Here is an 18,553-nt window from a genome sequence, read left to right on the forward strand (position 1 = left end):
CTTCCTTCCCTCCCTCTCGCGGCGCGCGTGCTCGAGATAGAAACCTGCAAGCGAATTGAAGAACGCGCCGCCGTTCAGGAGGGGAAGGGAAAGGGGCGGAACTTTTGAACCCGGAAAGGACCTCTCGCTTCCACTGACTGCGGAACTGTTTCAACTAGGTGAGGTTTCCTGATCGAACGCGGCGGGAAACGGACCTATTTCCGTTTCCGTTTGGAAAGCTTGGATGTTCTGCTGAAGGGTCATAGAGCTTTCAGGTATTGTGAGGGCTTGTTATAGGAGGGTTTTGATTGGGTTGTATAACTTTATATCCAGTGGGAGTAAAGCGTCTTCTTCAACAATCTCTTTTCCCTTTCTATTCTTTTCCTCCTGCTTTTACAGCCTTCCAGGCGTTTCTCTAATATCTAAAATAGTCATGTTTTCTTCTCTAACCTTGATTACTATATTTGAACAGCGTATCGTCTTTGCAGTGGCTTTTGGCTATAATTTAGCGTTTTCTTGATCTAAGTACTGAACGCTTCACTGTAACTGCTGTACCTTTAAAATCAAGGGCAATTTGGTAGTCTGTATAAAGAGATGCTAGCTTTTGGGAGCAAAAAAAAAAAGCACATTCACCTTAAAGACATGGGATACTTTTAAAAAATTGTTTGCAATGAAGATGTGGAGTTGTATTGCTGAACAACATTGATATAGCTACTGTGCCTTTTGACACTAGAACAATCACATTCCACATACTAATCAAATCAACAGTGGTAGCACTATCTGGTGGAATCAGGGGCATAACAAGGCTGGAGTGGGCCCAGAGACAAAATTTTAAAATGGGCCCCTTGCTGATACACACACACACTTCACAATATATAGTCATGTGAATTGCCTCATGTGAATTGCCTCGAGGCATGGGGGCCCCCAGGCAGCCGCCTCCCCTTGCCTAATAGTAGTTATGCCCCTGGGTGGAATAATTGTATTTCCCACCCTTTAAAAAAAATGACAAGGTGTTGTACCCAGAAGTGCTACCTGAAGGGAAGATGAGTGGAACCCCAAAACTAATATTGAGTGCACATATGCACAAAAATAGAATCTGGGAAGTTTGTGAAACATTCACATTCTCCATATGGATCTGTGATGTTCTAGAGTAGGCTACAATAATTAAAATTAATCACAGTAGGAACTTCATGGTTTGGTGCTTGACTGCCAGGTATGGAAACATTAAACTGTCACTTCCTGACAACTTAATTTACAGCTGGTTCTATTTGGATCATGACTTCCTGGATCTTGAGAAACAACTGTCAATTTCAGTCTCTTGGCTGTAGTGTGTTATTACTGGTATTCTCTTGTAATAAACATGGAACAAAATGCCATATAGTTGGTTGTGTTGAAACCAAAACAATTACTACTGATGTTAATACTGATATCAGTATTAAATCAAGATCAAGTTAATACTATATTGAGTTCTATGAGGCAAATTTTAGAAATTCAAAATCTACTTGAAAGCCAGTTCTGAGGGTTCAAAATTCCTGAAAGAGGATTCTGAACTTTAAAAAAAACTGTGCAGTTTTAAAAGATAATTACAGGAAACCTCCAAGAATGTTATACATTTATTTTGAGGATAATAATTGCAGATCACTTAATTAATCATTTAAAATAAATTACTGCATGATTGGTGTGAAGAAATTACAAATTGAATCCACAGAACCTGTGGGACTGCATTATTGCTTCCAACTACATACAAAATCTGTCACCACTTTGAATTTTGAGAGTATTCAGACTTTATTATGATGATATACTGCTTTTCAACCAGGAAAAAGTTCACAAAGGGGGTTGCAAACAAAAGGATGATTTCTTATCTTAAAGAGGCTCACAATTTAAAAAGAAACACAAGGGAAGCACTAGCAACAGCTACTGGGAGCAATGCTATACTGGGCTGAACAGGGCCTGTTGCTCTCCCCCTGCCAAGTATAAGTGAGTCATTTCTTTTAAAGGTGCCTCTTTGTCCAGTTAATATGGGGAGAAGTACCTGTCTTTCTTAACCTGAGACCTGTAGTGTACCATTTGTATATACTTTGTATATATGTTTTTCTCACAAATTGCACAGATTCTTGTTTTTTAAGCCACTACACTATAAAGTTAACAAAGAGCAGCCTTTTAATTATACCCAAACCTCTGGAGAGCCATTCTTAGTGACTGGCTTCCTATTAAGAACCTTTCAGTACTTCATCAGTAGTTGGCCATGGATAGGAACTGGATGTGAGTGAAATGCTTATAAATTTATCCAGATAAAACTGAAGTAACATTGAGTTAAGACACGGCTGCACAATGTTGGGCCTCTGCTAACTGTCTATTCTCTTTTTGCTGGTTAGAGACCAAACTAAAGTTGGTTTGATTGCTCCTTGGGCCTCCAGCTGTTGCTGGACTATAATTCTCATCATCCCCAGCCATAGTGGCTGATAGTCAGGGATGATGGGAGTTGTAGTCCACCAACAGCTGGTGGCCCAAAGTTGTGAAGCTTTGGGCTAAGACCTCCCTGGTTACTCAGGCTTGCAGCCTCCCAGAGTGCTCCTGGATTACTCAGGGTGTCTGGAATTCTAGACTGGGAAAATGGCAAGGAGTGCCTTTTGCCAACTCCTGGTGAGAAAACTTGGACTCTCATTGAAGTCTTCCACCAGCTGGAGGTTAGATTTCTGGCTGCAATAGCCTGTTCATAATGGCATGTGGTTCTCCAGCATTTATAGTGACAACTTCTTGTCTTCTAGGCATAATTCAGGATGCTGGTTTTTTACATTTAAAGTCCAAAATAGTTTAGCTTCAAATATACAATATCTTTCTCTTTGTAGTATCATGGTCCCTTAGGATGAAGAAGACTGCTCTTAACAATGCCATCTGTATTCAAGGTTCAGATGTCAATGACATATTTAGGGATGCCTCCTAAGAGATAAATGTAAATGCACAAGCTACGAAACTTCCTTCCCTGATCATAGTCAAAGGACAGGCACTAATGTTTTTTGTTTTTAGGATAATCCAACAGCATGCTCGGATTTTAAAATTGTTCTAGTTGGATTCATGGTGAATTGCATTTATGGACTTTTATCTCTTCTTATCAGCCTATAGAAATGGAGATGTCTATAAAGAAAAAAAAATTGAGAGTCAGTTGAGTTAACATGAGAATTCCTCTGGTGCAGCATTCTGTTTCCAACAGGCTACCAACCAGATGGCTCGGAAAGCTCACAAGCAAGGCATGATGAAATTGTTTCCCTCCAGCATCAGCTACTTGGAGAAATACTGCTTCTGAACATGGAGGTTCTTCTTGGCTATCAGAGCCCATCACTACTGATAATCTGACCTCTTTGAAATTATCAGATCCTTTTTTAAAGTGAAGTGTACTACAAGGACAAATACCGAAGTTGTCCATTTCAGTAAGCCCTTTGTTTGGCACCGCGCGGTGAACTCTTTTGGCACCTTGAGGTTTTCTCTCCTATATTAAGTTATAAGGTAGCTTCCTATAGAGACTGTGGCCTCGGAACAAAATGGATGCTTGTAACCAAATCCTTTGGAACTCCTAGAATCCAGTGATGACTATAGCTTTAGGATGGCAGTTTATATTTGCAAGAAAGTAAAGCTTAGCTCCATCAACACGAAAAGAAATATTGCTGGCCAAACGCTTTCAAATATAAAGCAGTGTGAACAACTGAGCCAAAAAATATGAATGACGAGTAAGCCAAATATAAACAAGGGTTCCATTTTAGATATGAAGTAAGAAATCACCATAAGTTAGCTTTACTTTTTAAACGTGAGTAGCTATGTAATTGCTGCCATTTGGAATAGTGAAATAATTATTTGTGGCACTGCCCAAATAACTCTTCGTTTGCAGTGCTTTTAGATTGGCATGACTTGTGCGCATTCTCTCTCCTTCTCTCCCTAGATGTATGAATCTGTGTATGTGTATGATTAGTGATCAAGCCAGGAATAAGTGGTGGCCTGACAGAAATGCCTGGCTTGTACTCATTTGGCTGAAGTACAGTAGACGTTATGCTGGTATTTACACAGTCCTGATCTGGGTGACTGGAAACTTGAAGCTCTTATGAAAAAAAATCCTATATGCTTCCACTGTCCACACTTTCCCCCCTTTGGCCTGTTCTATCCATGAGCATTTTATTTATTTATTTACTTACTTACTTACTTATTCAATTTCTATACCACCCATCCAAAAATGGCTCGGGGCAGTTTACACAGAGAGATAATAAATAAATAAGATGGATCCCTGTCCCCAAAGGGCTCACAATCTAAAAAACATAAGATAGACACCAGCAACAGTCACTGGAGGTACTGTGCTGGGGGTGGTCAGGGCCAGTTACTCTCCCCCTGATAAATAAAGAGAATCACCACATTAAAAGGTGCCTCTTTGCCAAGTTAGAAGGGTTTTTTTGCTATTTTGCTATTGATTATTGATCATACCGTTTTTGACAAATCAAATGCCAACTCTAATATTTGTTTGTATAGCAAAATAATTAAAAATCCTAGCACTAGGCAGATAGTTTTTTTAAAAATTCAATGAACAGTAGCTGCATTTTCAGTACCAATTTTTTTTTTTAATGTTAAGTTTACTTAAGAACTGGAAGCCTTGCCTTGCCTTCTGAATATAAACTATCATCTGAAACTCACTAAAGTATTCATTAAAATATATTCTTTGATCTATCAAAAGAATGGGAGGAGCCCAATTTGACTTATTTATCACAGTACTTTTTAGTTACATAGTTCAATCTAGGCCCTACTTTGGCAAGCACTTTCCAGTGTGCTTATCTTGCTGCTGAGTCAAACAAGTGCATTCAAGAGCAGAACAATGATTATGTCTGTAAAACCCCATTTTCTAATTTCTTTTATGTCCAAATCTGGAATATGACTAATGCAAGTCAGTACATCTTGTTCACAAGCGGTGGATGTTTCATGATCATCGTGTACAGCAGTTGTTAGAATCCAAGTCCATTTAAAATTAATTGTGACTAATAAAGCTTATTAAAATGCAGCTTAATTCAGATTTCCACAACAATGCATAATGTCAATTAAATATGGAGAATCCTTCTTTCCTAGATCTTAGGTTTAATTTTAAAGTCCAAAGGCTATAGTATGCATACATTTAAAAACAACACAGTTCCCTGGAATCCATCTCTTTGCCCTCTAGCATAATCAAGTAAAACTCAAGGCAGCATTAACTGATAGTAGTGGGCGCAATTCTGAATAGCTCCTATTCATTTTTATGAGACAAAGTAAACAGGCTGCAATTGGAGGATGGACAAAGCTTGCTTCCCTCTGCTCCCAGTAATTGAGACTGCCAGGAACAGATTTAGTTCCCACTCCAACAGTGTGTCCTAGTACACCCCTTTATGATGTCACATAAACAAATCCACTGGGCAGAGAAGGTAAATGATTGCATCTGGGGAGACTGTATGGGTTGTCTCTTTCCCCAGCGCTGGGTGGTCCAGTTCTCATTGATAGAAACCGTATGGGATGTCTGCAAGATAATTCCCCATGCTTCCCTCTCCCAGCCATTCCCAGTTGTGAGCACCCAGCTAACTTCTAATACAAGTGTAGACTCCTGAGAAAAGTCATGGTTTTTGTATTTTGCCCCTATAGTGTTGTGATTTGGTTTTGTTTTGGTTTTTTTCTGGGTTGAATCCTATTTTAGAGGAAGAGAGGCTGAGTAAAGTAGAAGAAACTCTGCCTCCTTTTTCTCCCCTCTTCACTGCCAGGGATGCAGTTACTGTGGGTGAGTTGGGCTCAGGAAAACATAGACCAGAAAGGCTCCTGTTCTCCATGCCCAATTTCTTCCTACCGCTCTGGTCCTTTTTAAATTGCAAAGTGGCAGTTCTCTAGTTTAAAGAATTTTTGGAGGGTGGAATTGGGCTCACAGCACTTATATACATGTATATACAAATATGTGTATGGGCTCAGAGTATGTATATCTCTGCCTCCCATATACCCTGAAATTCTGGTGGCTTAGGGTTTGTGCCTGTGTGCTGTTCTCTGCTGCCAACAGAGAGCAAACTTGCTCATCCAACACAACTTCTCCACTGATCAGCTGGAAGGGGAACAAGGCTTTTTTTCTTTTTTCTTTTTGTACAAAAGGGAGAATTTTCCTGCAAAACCTCAGAGGCCCCTTTGGGAAGAGAGTTGGTCTTGTGGTAAAGTGTGCCGTCAAGTCGATTTCGACTCCTGGCACCCATAGAGCCCTGTGGTTTTCCTTGGTGGAATATTGGAGGGGTTTACCATTGCCTCCTCCTACACAATATGAGATGATGCCTTTCAGCATCTTCCTATATTGCTGCTGCCCGATATAGTACCAGTGGGGATCCGAACCAGCAACCTTCTGCTTGTTAGTCAAGCATTTCCCCGCTGCGCCACTTAAAGTGACTTGGTCTTGTGGTAGCAAGCATGAATTGTCCCCTTTGCTAAGCAAGGTCTGCCCTGGTTTGCATTTGAATGGGAGACTACATGCATATGAGCATGGCAAGATCCCCTTAGGGGATGGAGCTGCTCTGGGAAGAGCAGAAGGTTCCAAGTTCCCTCCCAGGCATCTCCAAGATAGGGCTGAGAGAGACTCCTGCTTGGAATCTTGGAGAAGCTGCTGCCAGTCTGTGTAGATAATATTGAGCAAGATGGACCTATAGTCTGACTCAGGATATGGCAGCTTCCTATGTGCCACCTGTAGGAACCTATTGAGCCATGCGTCTTTTCACATGTTCCTATCCAACTTATCTACATGAAAACATCCACTTTATAAATAAGAGAAGCCGTATCTAGTTTTAACTTTGATTTTAATGAGATTTAATCTGGTCTAAATGTTTCTTGATTTTAATTATTTTATTCTCTGTGTTTGATTTAAATGTAAGCTGCCATTATCCACTTCAGGAAGGGCAGTATATAAATTGAATATATTATTATTAATATTATTGTTATTGTATTTTAAATTGACAGGGATGTTAATGTATTAGCACTTACTGAAACCCTTCATGTTAGAAATTTTTACTTAAAAAAAAAATCAGCTTGTTGTTTCCAAGAATCTGTTAATTTGTGAATGGATCAGAATGTTCTTAGGGGGTCACATTTATGCAGACCCTTAAGTACTGTTCCGCATTAGCTGCTTTGTATTTAAATCTTACAGATATTATCATCTTCTGCATGGGGTATATTGGTGGTCCAGTTTCTAGTGGTTGAAAAAAATCTTCATAGTGATATTTTCTAGAGCAAACTAATTCTATAAAAAAGGTAAAACTAGTGGGCAACATCCAGGCAAGTTAGTCATGAATAAGCTTGTCAAGAGGCAAGTTAGTCATTACTAACTTAAGTCCCATCAAAATTAATAAGATTTAATCATAACTAATTTAATCTGAATTTTGCCCAGCATTAGTACGACTCATGCAATTTATCAGTGAAGGAGGGAGCTGAAACTCTGGCAAGCAGATCAGCTTGGCTGTATAATTCTCCATTCTCCACTTTTCTCTCTCAAATCCATTTGAAGGCTTTCAGAAGAGGTTCTTTACAGCATATCTTGATGAAACTGGGAAGCGAGGACTGAAAGGACATCTTTCCATGGTTTACAAAAAGGAATGATTGGAAATAGTAGCAAGACTTATTCTGGCATAAAACTATTCTTCCCATCTATTCCAAGGGGATTGTTTTTAGACTTCAGACACTGTGTGAAGCTATTGGAAGTACAACACTACACAACACAAGCCAGCATTTTTCCCCCTTTGTCTCAAAAGGCCTTAACAAAATAGAGCAGCATAATCTTTCTTACATAAAAAACTGTTAATCAGTTGTTGCTGGATGCTGATCTTTCCAAAATGCAATTTGAAAAAATCCTGTTTTGCCAATAGAGCCACTATGAATGATCACCATTCTCTGAATAGTGCTTGGCATGCCATTTCTTATGTGGGCAAAGCGAGGTGGGTGGTGCCTTTCCCATTCTCCTGCAGATAATATTGGACTGCAATATTCATATAAACCTGAGCCGTGCATCTTGTGAGAGCTGTGTCATTTTATTTTTTTCTTAGAAGCATGGGACATGGACATGAACAGGGTCATGGCAAAATGGAGCTTCCTGATTATAAACAGTGGAAGATAGAGGGTACTCCTCTACAGGACATCCAGGAAAGGTTGGCTCGGCGGGGTCTCAGGGATCCATGGCTTCGGTAAGAGCGTACATAAATACAGTATCTCACTCTGATCAGCCACAAACCCGTAGTACAGCAGATTACCTCTCCTTTTAAAATAAAACTTACATGAACTTCTAAATAAGATCAGTAATTAAAATGTTCCGTTCAGGACCACAATCCAGCAAGACCCTTGGGCATAAACATCAGGGCTTCTTGCTTCCTTGACAGTAACTCCTTCTCCTTCTGCAATGGAAAAGACCAAGCAGCTTGCAGAAGCATGGAGGGAGGGAGTGACCCCACTGCACACATGGCACAGTCTTTGGTTCAGAGTCTGCTAGTTCAGCACAGAGCAGTAGGGTACGATTTGGTGTGTTGTTGGGGCATGGAACTGATGAAGTTCAGTAGCTGAATTCCTATTTAAGGTTCAGTTTTCCCATGGATGTTTTTTTAGAACTGGAGGGAGAAATGGGGTCAAGGATTGAAGCTGTAGTTCATATGTTCAATTCATAACTCATGAGATTTCTCATCTTTAATTAGAAAGTGTTATAAATGCTCTTGGTTACAAAGTGAGTTAAGCCATCACTAGGTTTTTCATGATAGACTTTAACTGTAGCAGCAATTTTGCAAACATGAAGCTTCACAGTAATATCTGACAAATATAAAAGTTGATTAAAAAGGAGTGAAGTCCTAAAATAGCTGATATTGTTGGGGAAATAGTACTGCTGCTCTCCACAGCCTCCATGGGCTTATAGTTTATCTCCAGATAGAATTCAAATTGTGGAACTTGATCCACAAAACATGCATGTTTTGGAACCCGATTTCTTAGAAATAATTTGTTTCTTCCAGTACATCATTGCAAAAGCTAAGATCTGTTTGAAAACTCTTGTTAACATCCTTATTTTATATGAATAAACCACATCTTTAGAACTGCCATGACCCATCAGTCCTGATACAATGACATTCAGGAAATGATGCAGGGCAATTTAAGTTGGTTTAAATGTTTAGAGCTTGGGATTTTTCTGATTAAATTTTTAGATATCAAAGCCTGCTTGTCTGATTATTTGTGGGTTTTTAAAATTTACATGCCATGAAAGGCTTTGTGGCCTTGACTGCATTGACATTTAGAAGTGTTAAGAAGGGCTGGAAAAATTGATATATCAAATGGATTTGGGACTGCTCCACTAATGAGGTGTGGTGGGGGGTGGCCACCTCAGGTGATGGGTTGGTAGAGGTGGCAAGAGGGGCGCTGGCCCCTCATAGGATCATAGGAAGCTGCCATATACTGAGTCAGACCATTGGTCTATCTAGCTCAGTATTGTTTTCACAGACTGGCAGCAGCTTCTCCAAGGTTGCAGGCAGGAATCTGTCTCAGCCCTGTCTTGGAGATGCCACGGAGGGAACTTGGAACCTTCTGCTCTTCCCAGAGCAGCTTCATCCCCTGAGGGGAAGATCTTGCAGTGCTCACACTTCTAGTCTCTCATTCATATGCAACCAGGGTGAGCCCTGCTTAGCTAAGGGGACAAGTCATGCTTGCTGTCACAAGACCAGCTCTCCTCTCTCACCACATGCCTCATTACTTGCCCACCACTCCATTCCTCAAAACTTGGTTCCCCACCCTCTCCCTTTTCAAAAGCCAGGGAGGAAGAGGTGGCAGAGGTAGCAGCAGGGAAAGGGGGAGGAGGAGGGGGAAGAAAGAAAGAGTTAGCTCCTTCTCTGCCAGTGGGAGGAGGAGGGATAAGGAAAGAGCTCCTGCTCTGCTGGTGGAGGAAGGAGAGTGCTGTCTGCTCTGTGCACCGAGAGATAGGGCCAAGAGACTGCGCCTCACCCTGCTTTTTGATTTCTCAAAAAAGAGCCTCTGTTGACTGGGCACTGCCCTCTGGTGCTCATTCTGAGCCTGGGGCATCTTGCTGCTTTTCCAGGTTTTTCCAAGGCTTGACAGGAGTCAAGACGATTCCTCCATGTGCTGAGAAAAGAAAAAGAAAATAGAAAAGTTCAAAGAAGAACATTAAAGCACACCACATGTATGTCATCAGAAAAATTGGTTTTAGACATAAGGAAACCTATGCAAAGATTTCTTTAGAGTAGTCGATTAGTTGAGCTCCAGCCCTAATAATAATTTCAAGGTAATCAGGGGGATTTTACATTTTTATAGTGTGAGCTAAATTGCATATGGTTTATTTTTTCCAATATGAAAATATGTTTCAGTAATTTTGTCTTTAAAAAGGAGAATTACAAGAAAATTGACATAATGTAAACAATTGGTTTCCAAGGAAGCATTCATAACATGTAAGTTTGTCCCTTTGATGATGCAAGAGATTCCTAAAGTAGAGTGCTTTACAAATATTATAGTTTGGAACAAGGAACTAATAAGTATTAGAGTTCAGTCAATCAATCATCTTTACTACGGTCCTTTACTACAGTCCAAGACCAGCATAAGAAAAAGCAGTAGAGCATGATTAAAACAAATTATGAAACCATAAAACAATGTTATTTTAAATTGCTACTGTAATGCTATAAAGCTATAATATCATAGCTATAATATAGTACTAAACAGCTGCTACCCTTAAAAAAGAGGGTAGCCGTAAGATTATTAAAATTATAAGCATATAAAATGTGGAATATATAAAATGCAAAAAGCAGTGGCTAAAATAGAATATATAAAACTACCTGAACCCGCACAGAGCATCAGTGCGCTAGGACTTAGCTGCTTTCCTCGCCCCTCACCACAGCCCCTGCTTTATTGCTCAGTGTCAGCTGCCCACTCTCAGCCACCCACTGCCCGCCCACTCGCCCTTCCCCACCACCTGCCCGCCCCCCTGCCTTCCAGTACTGTGGAGGGAAGGACATGACAATGGGCGAGGGTATAAGCCTTTCTGTGGCTTGGGATTTCTAGCTGTGATAGGTATGTGGTGGGGGAAGCAGAATATCTGAGCCCCCTCTAGTCTGTAGGAATTTTAGAATGGCGGTGGAGCTCCTCTGAGCGGTGAGGGCAACACGATCACAGTGGGCCTTTCTTGAGCCACGGGCATGTAGGACAACTCCCAGATAATTGAAACAAGTGACCTGTTCAAGCTTGTGGCCATTTATACTCCAGGAACAGGACTTGGGTCTCCTTGCGAAAGCCATAACTTTATTTTTTTTTAATAATTGATCCTGCAGTACTGAGCTAGAGCCGTCAGCACTCTTCTGAGACCTATAGGGGTCCTAGAGAGGATTGCAGCATTGTTGGCATAGAGCAGGGAAGAAATGCATCTATCCTCCAGCTTGGGAGGGTGAAAGTCTGGGCTACTAAGGTGTCTCACCATGTCATTGATGTAAAAGTTGAAAAGGAGCGGGCTGTATCCTTGTTTGACTCCCTTCTGTGTAAGGACAAAGTTCGTGAATTGCCCTTGTGGGTTGCACCTTACCTTGAGGGTTGTGTCTGCATGCAGAATGTATATCATATACAGCAGACAACAATTGATTGAGGAGGTTTCCAACTTCTCCCATAGCTTAACATGGGTGATGGAATAAAAAGCAGCCTAAAGATCAATGAAGGCAGTGTAAAGGGAGGCTGAGTTTTGGAAGAAGATTTTTCAATGAGTTGCTGAAGCACCAGGCATTGATCGGTTGTGGATCTACCCTCCCTAAAGCTGGCTTCCTCCTCTTCAAGCAGATTTTCTTGGACTAACTCGTCCTTAAGTTTCCCATTCAGCTGTCTAGAATAGAGTTTGCTGATGGTTTTGAGCAGGCTGATGGGCCTATAGTTGGCGGAGTCATCCTTTCTTCCCTTTTTGAATATGGGGAAGATAATCGCCAGCCCTCAGTCCATGGGAACACGGCCATAAGTGAAACACAAGGCCAAGACTGGAGCCCACCACTGTATATTATTTTTTTATAAGCTCTGGGGGATCAGGTCTTCCCTGGGGGTCTTCCCCACTCTCGTTTGGGAAATGAGAGACCAGTGGCAACCTGGGCAAGTTCTCTACATCCGGTGGCGGGGGTGGGAGGCATCTTCTGCAGTGGGGTTTTCATACAGCTTCTGAAAGTGCATTTCCCAGTTCTCTGATAGGATATGGGTGTCTAAGTCAAGCCATAGCCAGTAGAGTTGGTCGTGATGTGCCAGGACATAGCTGAGTCCTTTGCTCTGACCACCTGGACGTGATCAAGTGGCTTTCATTGTCTGTTTTCTTGCATGCCAATAGGTGTTTGTATTGCCTCTTAAGATTGAGGAGGTTAAGGAGGACCATTGCGTCATTGGTACCTGAACTGGATTTGTGGATTTGGTAGGCGGAAACAAGAGCTTTCCTGGAGTCAACACAGTCCTTGTCAAACAGCAGTTTGGATAGACACACAGGCAGTTTTGGAGGGGGTGTGGTCCGCCTTATAGATTTGGTGCCTTTGTAGCTCCTGCCTAGGGTTTTGTAGGTTGCCAAGGAGGCACAAGTGGGATCCTTTGAAGTTAAGTCTAGCTGGTAGCTCTTTAGAGTTTCCCCAGCAAGCAGCTCCTTTATTGTTCTAACTGGGGGGAACATTTTAGGGATGTGCAAAAAATTTCGGGCACAGAACGATCTGTGCCCGAAACGAACAATTTTGGGTGATTCGGGGCCGAACCGAATCACCCCCGATGTCCCCTGATATTTTTCGGGCACGAGCCGAATCTCCCGAATTTTGGACCCGAAAAATTCGGGTGATTCGGTTCATGGTTGATTTTTGGCGATTTTTTTAAGTTTTAGTGACTTTGGGGCAGTTCGGGGGCATAGCATGGGATCTGGGCAAAAGGAGTGGGGTGGGGTGGTAGTGCCTAATGGGTGCAGGCTACCACCCCAATTTCAGGGGGATTGGGCAAAGGGCTGATTTTTGGGAAATTTCTGAAATTTTTGGAAAATTTCTGAAATTCCGAATCACCCGAAAACCCGAATTGCACACCCCTAGAACATTTGGCATGACACCTGGCTTGTCCTGAAGTTAGTAGGGTGTGGGGGGAACGGGCCTCCAAGCAGATCTGCTGGGAAGGAAATGATAATTAAAGGCAAATTGGGGAAACTGGAAGTGTTGACCAATAATCCCCGAGGCAATTCCATCAACAATGATTGCTGTCAAGGTGAAGTACTACCTTAAAATTCTAGGCAAATGGTAGCAGGTTCTCCAAAACAGCAATATATAAGTATTCAAGGGGTTTTTTGCAGGGGGAAGGGGAGAAGGAGGGGAAACATCCATAAATATTTTAATGTAGTGATGGTCAATATATTAATTTTCAGCTGGGGGGTAGGCTGTCTTTTTTGGCTTTCCACTGCTCAGAAAGTCTTCACTTACTTTACAACAGAAGACCATTATAGTGCCAGGAGGCCAGAGCTTGTTCCCCTTTTAAGATTCTAGGATCCCCTTTTAAGACATCAAGTAGGAAGTGGAAGTTAGTCACTCGGATTTAGGGAAAGAAGCTGTTGCTGCAGGATTTCCTCATGTGACGCCACACAAAACTGCTCAGTGACCCCAGACTCCTGGATTTCTTAATTACAAAGTGCTTTCTTTTTTGAGAGGCGTTAGACCTTGCTTGCCTAGTTCTGCCAGTGCATATATAACTATTAGTTTATTTTTAAGACTTGTATATAGCTTTTCTACCCGCAAGGGTAGGAAAATAGTGCATATACCAATGCAGCTAATAGAAGGCAGTAAAAGCAAAATCCAAATGCATCAAATATTTCAGTTCAGCAAGAAAGCATATTAATTTCACACTAAGCCTGGTGTTCTATGAGGCTGTGATAGAGAAAGTAGTACTAACAAATGACTTAATAACCTTTGAATGCTACAGGATATTTTAATACCTAACGTGCCACCATTATCTGTCTTTGTTAATATTTGTATTGTATTCTTCCATTAGGAACTTAGCTCCCAAATATAACTTATTCATGTTTACGCCTGTGTAAATAGTGAAAACTGCCAATTTACGGCCCTGAAGTTCTTCATCCAGAGAATGATGCAAACCATTACATTTTGTAATACCTCTTCAACTCACCAGTCACTGTTGTGACTGCCTGCAAAACTGCAACAAAAAGTTGTTCATTGATTTGTAGAAATTTAGATCTTGATACCTGAGAAGATGAAGTTTCATATAATGTATCTAATGATTTTTCTGATATGAATGTTCATTTACTGGAAATATGTCACTTAATAGCAATAATTTTGAGACCTGCTTGTACCAATCTTCCTTGCTAAACTATTTAATTTCTCTATGATGATTTAGCAGCACCGATTTGTCAGATGCCAGTGCTTGTGAAATTGCTAGCATTCATGGTATCTGCAGGTCAGGTACCTTGTGAACTATATATGATTTATGCAAGAAAGGATGGTGTAATGTCTACCAAAGAGTTTGACTATGGATAGTCTGGAAAATGTTCCCATGATGGAATTAAAACATGTTGTTAGTAGTTCTTTCAAAGACTGCTTCATTCAAATTTGGCACCAGAAACTCAATAATAGCAGACAGACATGGACAATTATTATGGAGGTATGTTAATGATTAGTTGTGTGGATTCTGGCTAGGGACTGCAAGCCATAAACAGTCATATACAAAATCCACACTCAGGTGATTTTCTCTGTGATCATATATTGGGGGTGGGTGGCTTAATTCCAAGCTCCTGTGCATTAGCTTTCCTTTTTCAGCATATATGAAAATTAAACAGGCAAGGTAACAAACTTCAAACGTTGGCTGTGTTAAAATCTCATAGTGTTATAAACTTTTCTCACGCTTCCAAATTGCTACTCACATGGTTGCCTGACAAATAGGCACCACCTCCAAGGGACCAGGTCAGTAAACTTGTAAACAGAAAGGAAATTGGTATTGAATGGTGACGGTATTACATACAGTATGACTAGAATAAAAATCTGTAGGTGTGTGATTTAGCCAGCTCTTGTACATTATGAAAAGTTGCTAACTATGGCAGAGTTTCTGAGCAGGGTCCCAGATGTTAACAACATGTTTAGGCCATCTTTTTAAACTAGTTGGGTACTTTGGAGAGAACGTAAACTTGATACCAGGAGCAGCATCAAAAACTTTAATGGAACAGTGTTCTGTTGGCAGAATTTCCTTCAGTCCACAGAAGGAGGTTTCACCAATGGAATGCCCCACCACTAAAGGTCTAGATGCTGCCCTTGGTATATGGTTTACAATCCCTCCAGACTTCTCACTTATTCATTGCAGAGTTAACCCACTTATAAAACTGCAGTGGAGGCTAACCTTGGGAGGTTATCCTAGAATCTACTTGGGAAAAGATGCAGAGGGAAGGAGCAGCACTAGGTATATGGTACCTCCTGAGGCAAGGTACAAATGTCACCTCTCCTTGCCCTCAAGCCCCGCCTCTGAACATGGAAACAGAGCATGGGTTGAAGAGGGGAGGCTGCTTGCTGGTAGTCTCTTCTTGTCACACTGGCCACTTTCCAAGGCTTGCAAGGGCTGAGGTGACAAAAAGAGGCTGGCAGCAAGCAGCCTCTTCTCCTTAACTCATGTTCCAAAGCCATCTGTCCATCCTCCCTTCCTTGGGAGCTACAATTACAGCACACCAGGGTGAGGGAGACTGTAATGCAGCAGGAGCAGCTCAGGTGCTGAGGGAACTGAGGAAGTGCTGGCAGCCGTGCTGAAGCCTTTGCAGAACCTTGCAAAAGCTGTGAATGGGAAGCTCCCAGTTTGGCCATGCAAGACTCTGCAAAGGTGCAATGTAAAGAGGGGGATCTGACCGTTGTAAGTTCTTGGAGGCAAAGTGAGCCCCCACTAACCTGGTGGTTGTGACAGCGAGGGCCATCCCAGTTCCCTATCTTCTTCACTGCATCTCACCCTTTGCCTGTTCAAAAACAGAGGGCGGAGAGGGTGGAGCAACAGGAAGTATGTTTTAATCACTTCCTGGCACTCCTTCCCTGCCCTCTGACTCTTGAGCAGGCAGAGAACAGGGTATGGCAAGGAGGGACGAAGAGTGACAGGCAGCAGAAGCTGATTCACCACAAGAACAAATTATGGGGGGATGGGAGGGGTAATGGGTTGAGGTGGAGTGAAGCAGTCAGAGGCCATTCTACCAATCCACCACTTGAGGTGACCACTCCACTTAGTGGAGTGCCCCAATTGCTGCAGATGTGTGAATAATGCAGAAGCCTTTTGAAGGCAACCAGAAGATGTCACATAATGCTCTCTACACTTAAACCAGTTTAACGTTGCCTTTGGTTGTTGGAGTTATTATGAGCAAAAGGGAACATTACTGATTATATGGTGAAAATGTCTCAGATTTAAAAACGTTTCTGCTGTCAGTGATGCAATTCAAAGGGCAGATAATGAGGTGACAGATCCATATTACTTCCAGCCTTGCCCTTCTTATTTTCTCTTACCTTTATTATGATCTAGTGCATTACAAAAGCAAATGGTCCTCCTCCTGGCAGCCTTGAAGCTTGAATTGTGGGAAGCTGAAAAACTCCCTTCTCTGACACAGTGTTTTCATAGGGGCTGAAAGCTCTGTGTAATAAACTATCTTGTTTAATAAATTATCTTGAACTGGAATTGGTTGACAGATGGAGTCTGAAGGTTTTCTGCTCACTTGAATATCTTTTTCCATCCTTCATGGAAGGAGTCAAGAACCACTTGCAGGGAGGGGACTTTGACCTTGGTGCTGATCTGGATCCCAACCATAGCAGCTGGAGGGTTTTTTGCCCTGGCAGAGAAGCTCCCCTTAGTGCCCATAGAGCTTTCCTCCCAGGGTAAATAGCATCCACAGGGGAAATCCTACTACTACATATATTTATATACTGTCTTTCAACAAAATTCTCAAAGCAGTTTACATTGAAAAATAAATACATAAATAAGATGGTCACCTGTCCCAAAAGGGCTCACAATCTAAAAAGAAATATACGGTAGACACCAGCAACAGCCACTGGAGAGATGCTGTGCTGGGGTTGGATAGGGCTAGGAACATAGGAAGCTGCCCTATACTGAGTCAGACCATGGGTCCATCTAGCTCAGTATTGTCTACACAGACTTGCAGCGGCTTCTCCAAGGATGCAGAGCGGAATCTCTCTCAGCCCTATCTTGGAGAAGCCAGAGAGGGAACTTGAAACTTTCTGCTCTTCCCAGAGCGGCTTCATCCCCTGAGGGGAATATCTTACAGTGCTCACACATCAAGTCTCCCATTCATATGTAACCAGGGCAGACCCTGCTTAGCTAAGGGGACATCATGCTTGCTACCATGAGACCAGGTCTCCTCAGAGGCCAGCTCAGTTGCTCTCCCCCTGCTAAATATAAGAGAATCATCACTTTAAAAGGCGTCTCTTTGCTCAGCTAGCAAATTAGTACCTCAACAAGGACCCTAGTTCCAATCAGAAATCCACCCACACCCCATTACTGCTTTGTAGAAAACAAAAGTTGTACATCAGGGCCAATGACTCATTAAACCTAACATGTAGTTTCGCCCTTTGATGCAGTTTTATTAGCTTCAATCCAGTTTAATAGAGTTGTATATTAGAGTATGTGTTTAAGACAGCTTTGCATTTCATACATTTTAAATAGAGCCTTTTAACACATTTTTATGCATAGTTTCTAGAGAGTAACTAAATAAAATGAAATAAAAGGTTATTGCATGAGGGTATAAGTAAATATTGTTACATAAAGCCTATCATGGTATAATACTGAATTTGGTAGCATTGATTAGTAAATTTTCTTTTCTTCCTAGTGCATTACTCAAAACACTTTGCATTGAAATATTGCTGTTGCTTCAGAATATGTAATTACTTTAGGAAGGCAACAGGTAAAGTTCCAGAATCTTAACTCTAATTCATCCTTTGTCTTTGATTCCCCTCTAGCAATGAAGCATGGAGGTTTTCTGGTGGCTTTGCAAAACCTGTCACTTTCATGGAAGTTATCGGCAGAGGATTCAAATGGGGATTTGCAGCCTTTGTGGTAGCAATTGCAATTGAGTATGCATTGTTCCCGCCAAAGAAAGATAATGGGCATCACTGAAGATCAGAATTTCCATTTTGGTTTATCTTCTGAATTATTAATAATTGTATATTCTGGGTTTGCTTGGAAAGAAGCACATTAAAGCTCTTCAAGAAGAATATGTCTGTGTTCTGTCACTTTTCTTGGGAGAGTAGGGGTCCTCAAAAGAGCCTCCAGTCATTAGACCTGATGGCAGAGATGAACTTCTGTTGGACTATTCTTGTCCAAAAGGTTCTCAGTTATGTAAGAACATAAGAACAGCCCTACTGGATGAGGCCCATCTAGTCCAGCATCCTGTTTCACACAGTGGCCCACCAGATGCCACTGGAAGCCTACAGGCAGGAATTGAGGGCATGTCCTCTTTCCTGCTGTTACTCCCCAGCAACTGGTGTTCAGAGGCATCCTGCATCTGAGCCTGGAGATGGCCTATAGCCTTCCGACTAGTAGTCATTGATAG

At 41.7% G+C, this 18,553-nt stretch overlaps 2 protein-coding genes across 6 annotated transcripts in view; one reads left to right on the top strand and one right to left on the bottom strand.

Moving 5' to 3' along the window:
* The window catches only part of HYCC2 (hyccin PI4KA lipid kinase complex subunit 2), a 66,900-nt gene extending 66,835 nt beyond the window's left edge, over window positions 1-65 (bottom strand). The window contains exon 1 of the mRNA XM_053279454.1: window positions 45-65. The gene's annotated coding sequence lies outside the window, so the exon portion shown is untranslated. The remainder of the gene's footprint in view (window positions 1-44) is intronic.
* On the top strand, window positions 48-18,217 carry NDUFB3 (NADH:ubiquinone oxidoreductase subunit B3). 5 transcript variants are annotated; one of them, XM_053279545.1, is made up of 3 exons: window positions 48-158; window positions 8,043-8,180; window positions 17,961-18,217. In XM_053279545.1, exons 2-3 carry the CDS (start codon window positions 8,047-8,049, stop codon window positions 18,115-18,117), a joined length of 291 nt encoding a protein of 96 aa, XP_053135520.1. In that variant the 5' UTR covers window positions 48-158; window positions 8,043-8,046; the 3' UTR covers window positions 18,118-18,217. The 5 variants fall into 5 exon arrangements, with proteins under 5 accessions (XP_053135520.1, XP_053135489.1, XP_053135499.1 ...); XM_053279514.1 differs by having other exon boundaries at window positions 106-254; XM_053279524.1 differs by having other exon boundaries at window positions 120-254; window positions 8,046-8,180.
* The last annotated feature ends 336 nt before the right edge of the window (window positions 18,218-18,553 follow it).

This window comes from Hemicordylus capensis, chromosome 1 (genome assembly GCF_027244095.1).
Source record: "Hemicordylus capensis ecotype Gifberg chromosome 1, rHemCap1.1.pri, whole genome shotgun sequence".
NCBI lineage: Eukaryota > Metazoa > Chordata > Lepidosauria > Squamata > Cordylidae > Hemicordylus > Hemicordylus capensis.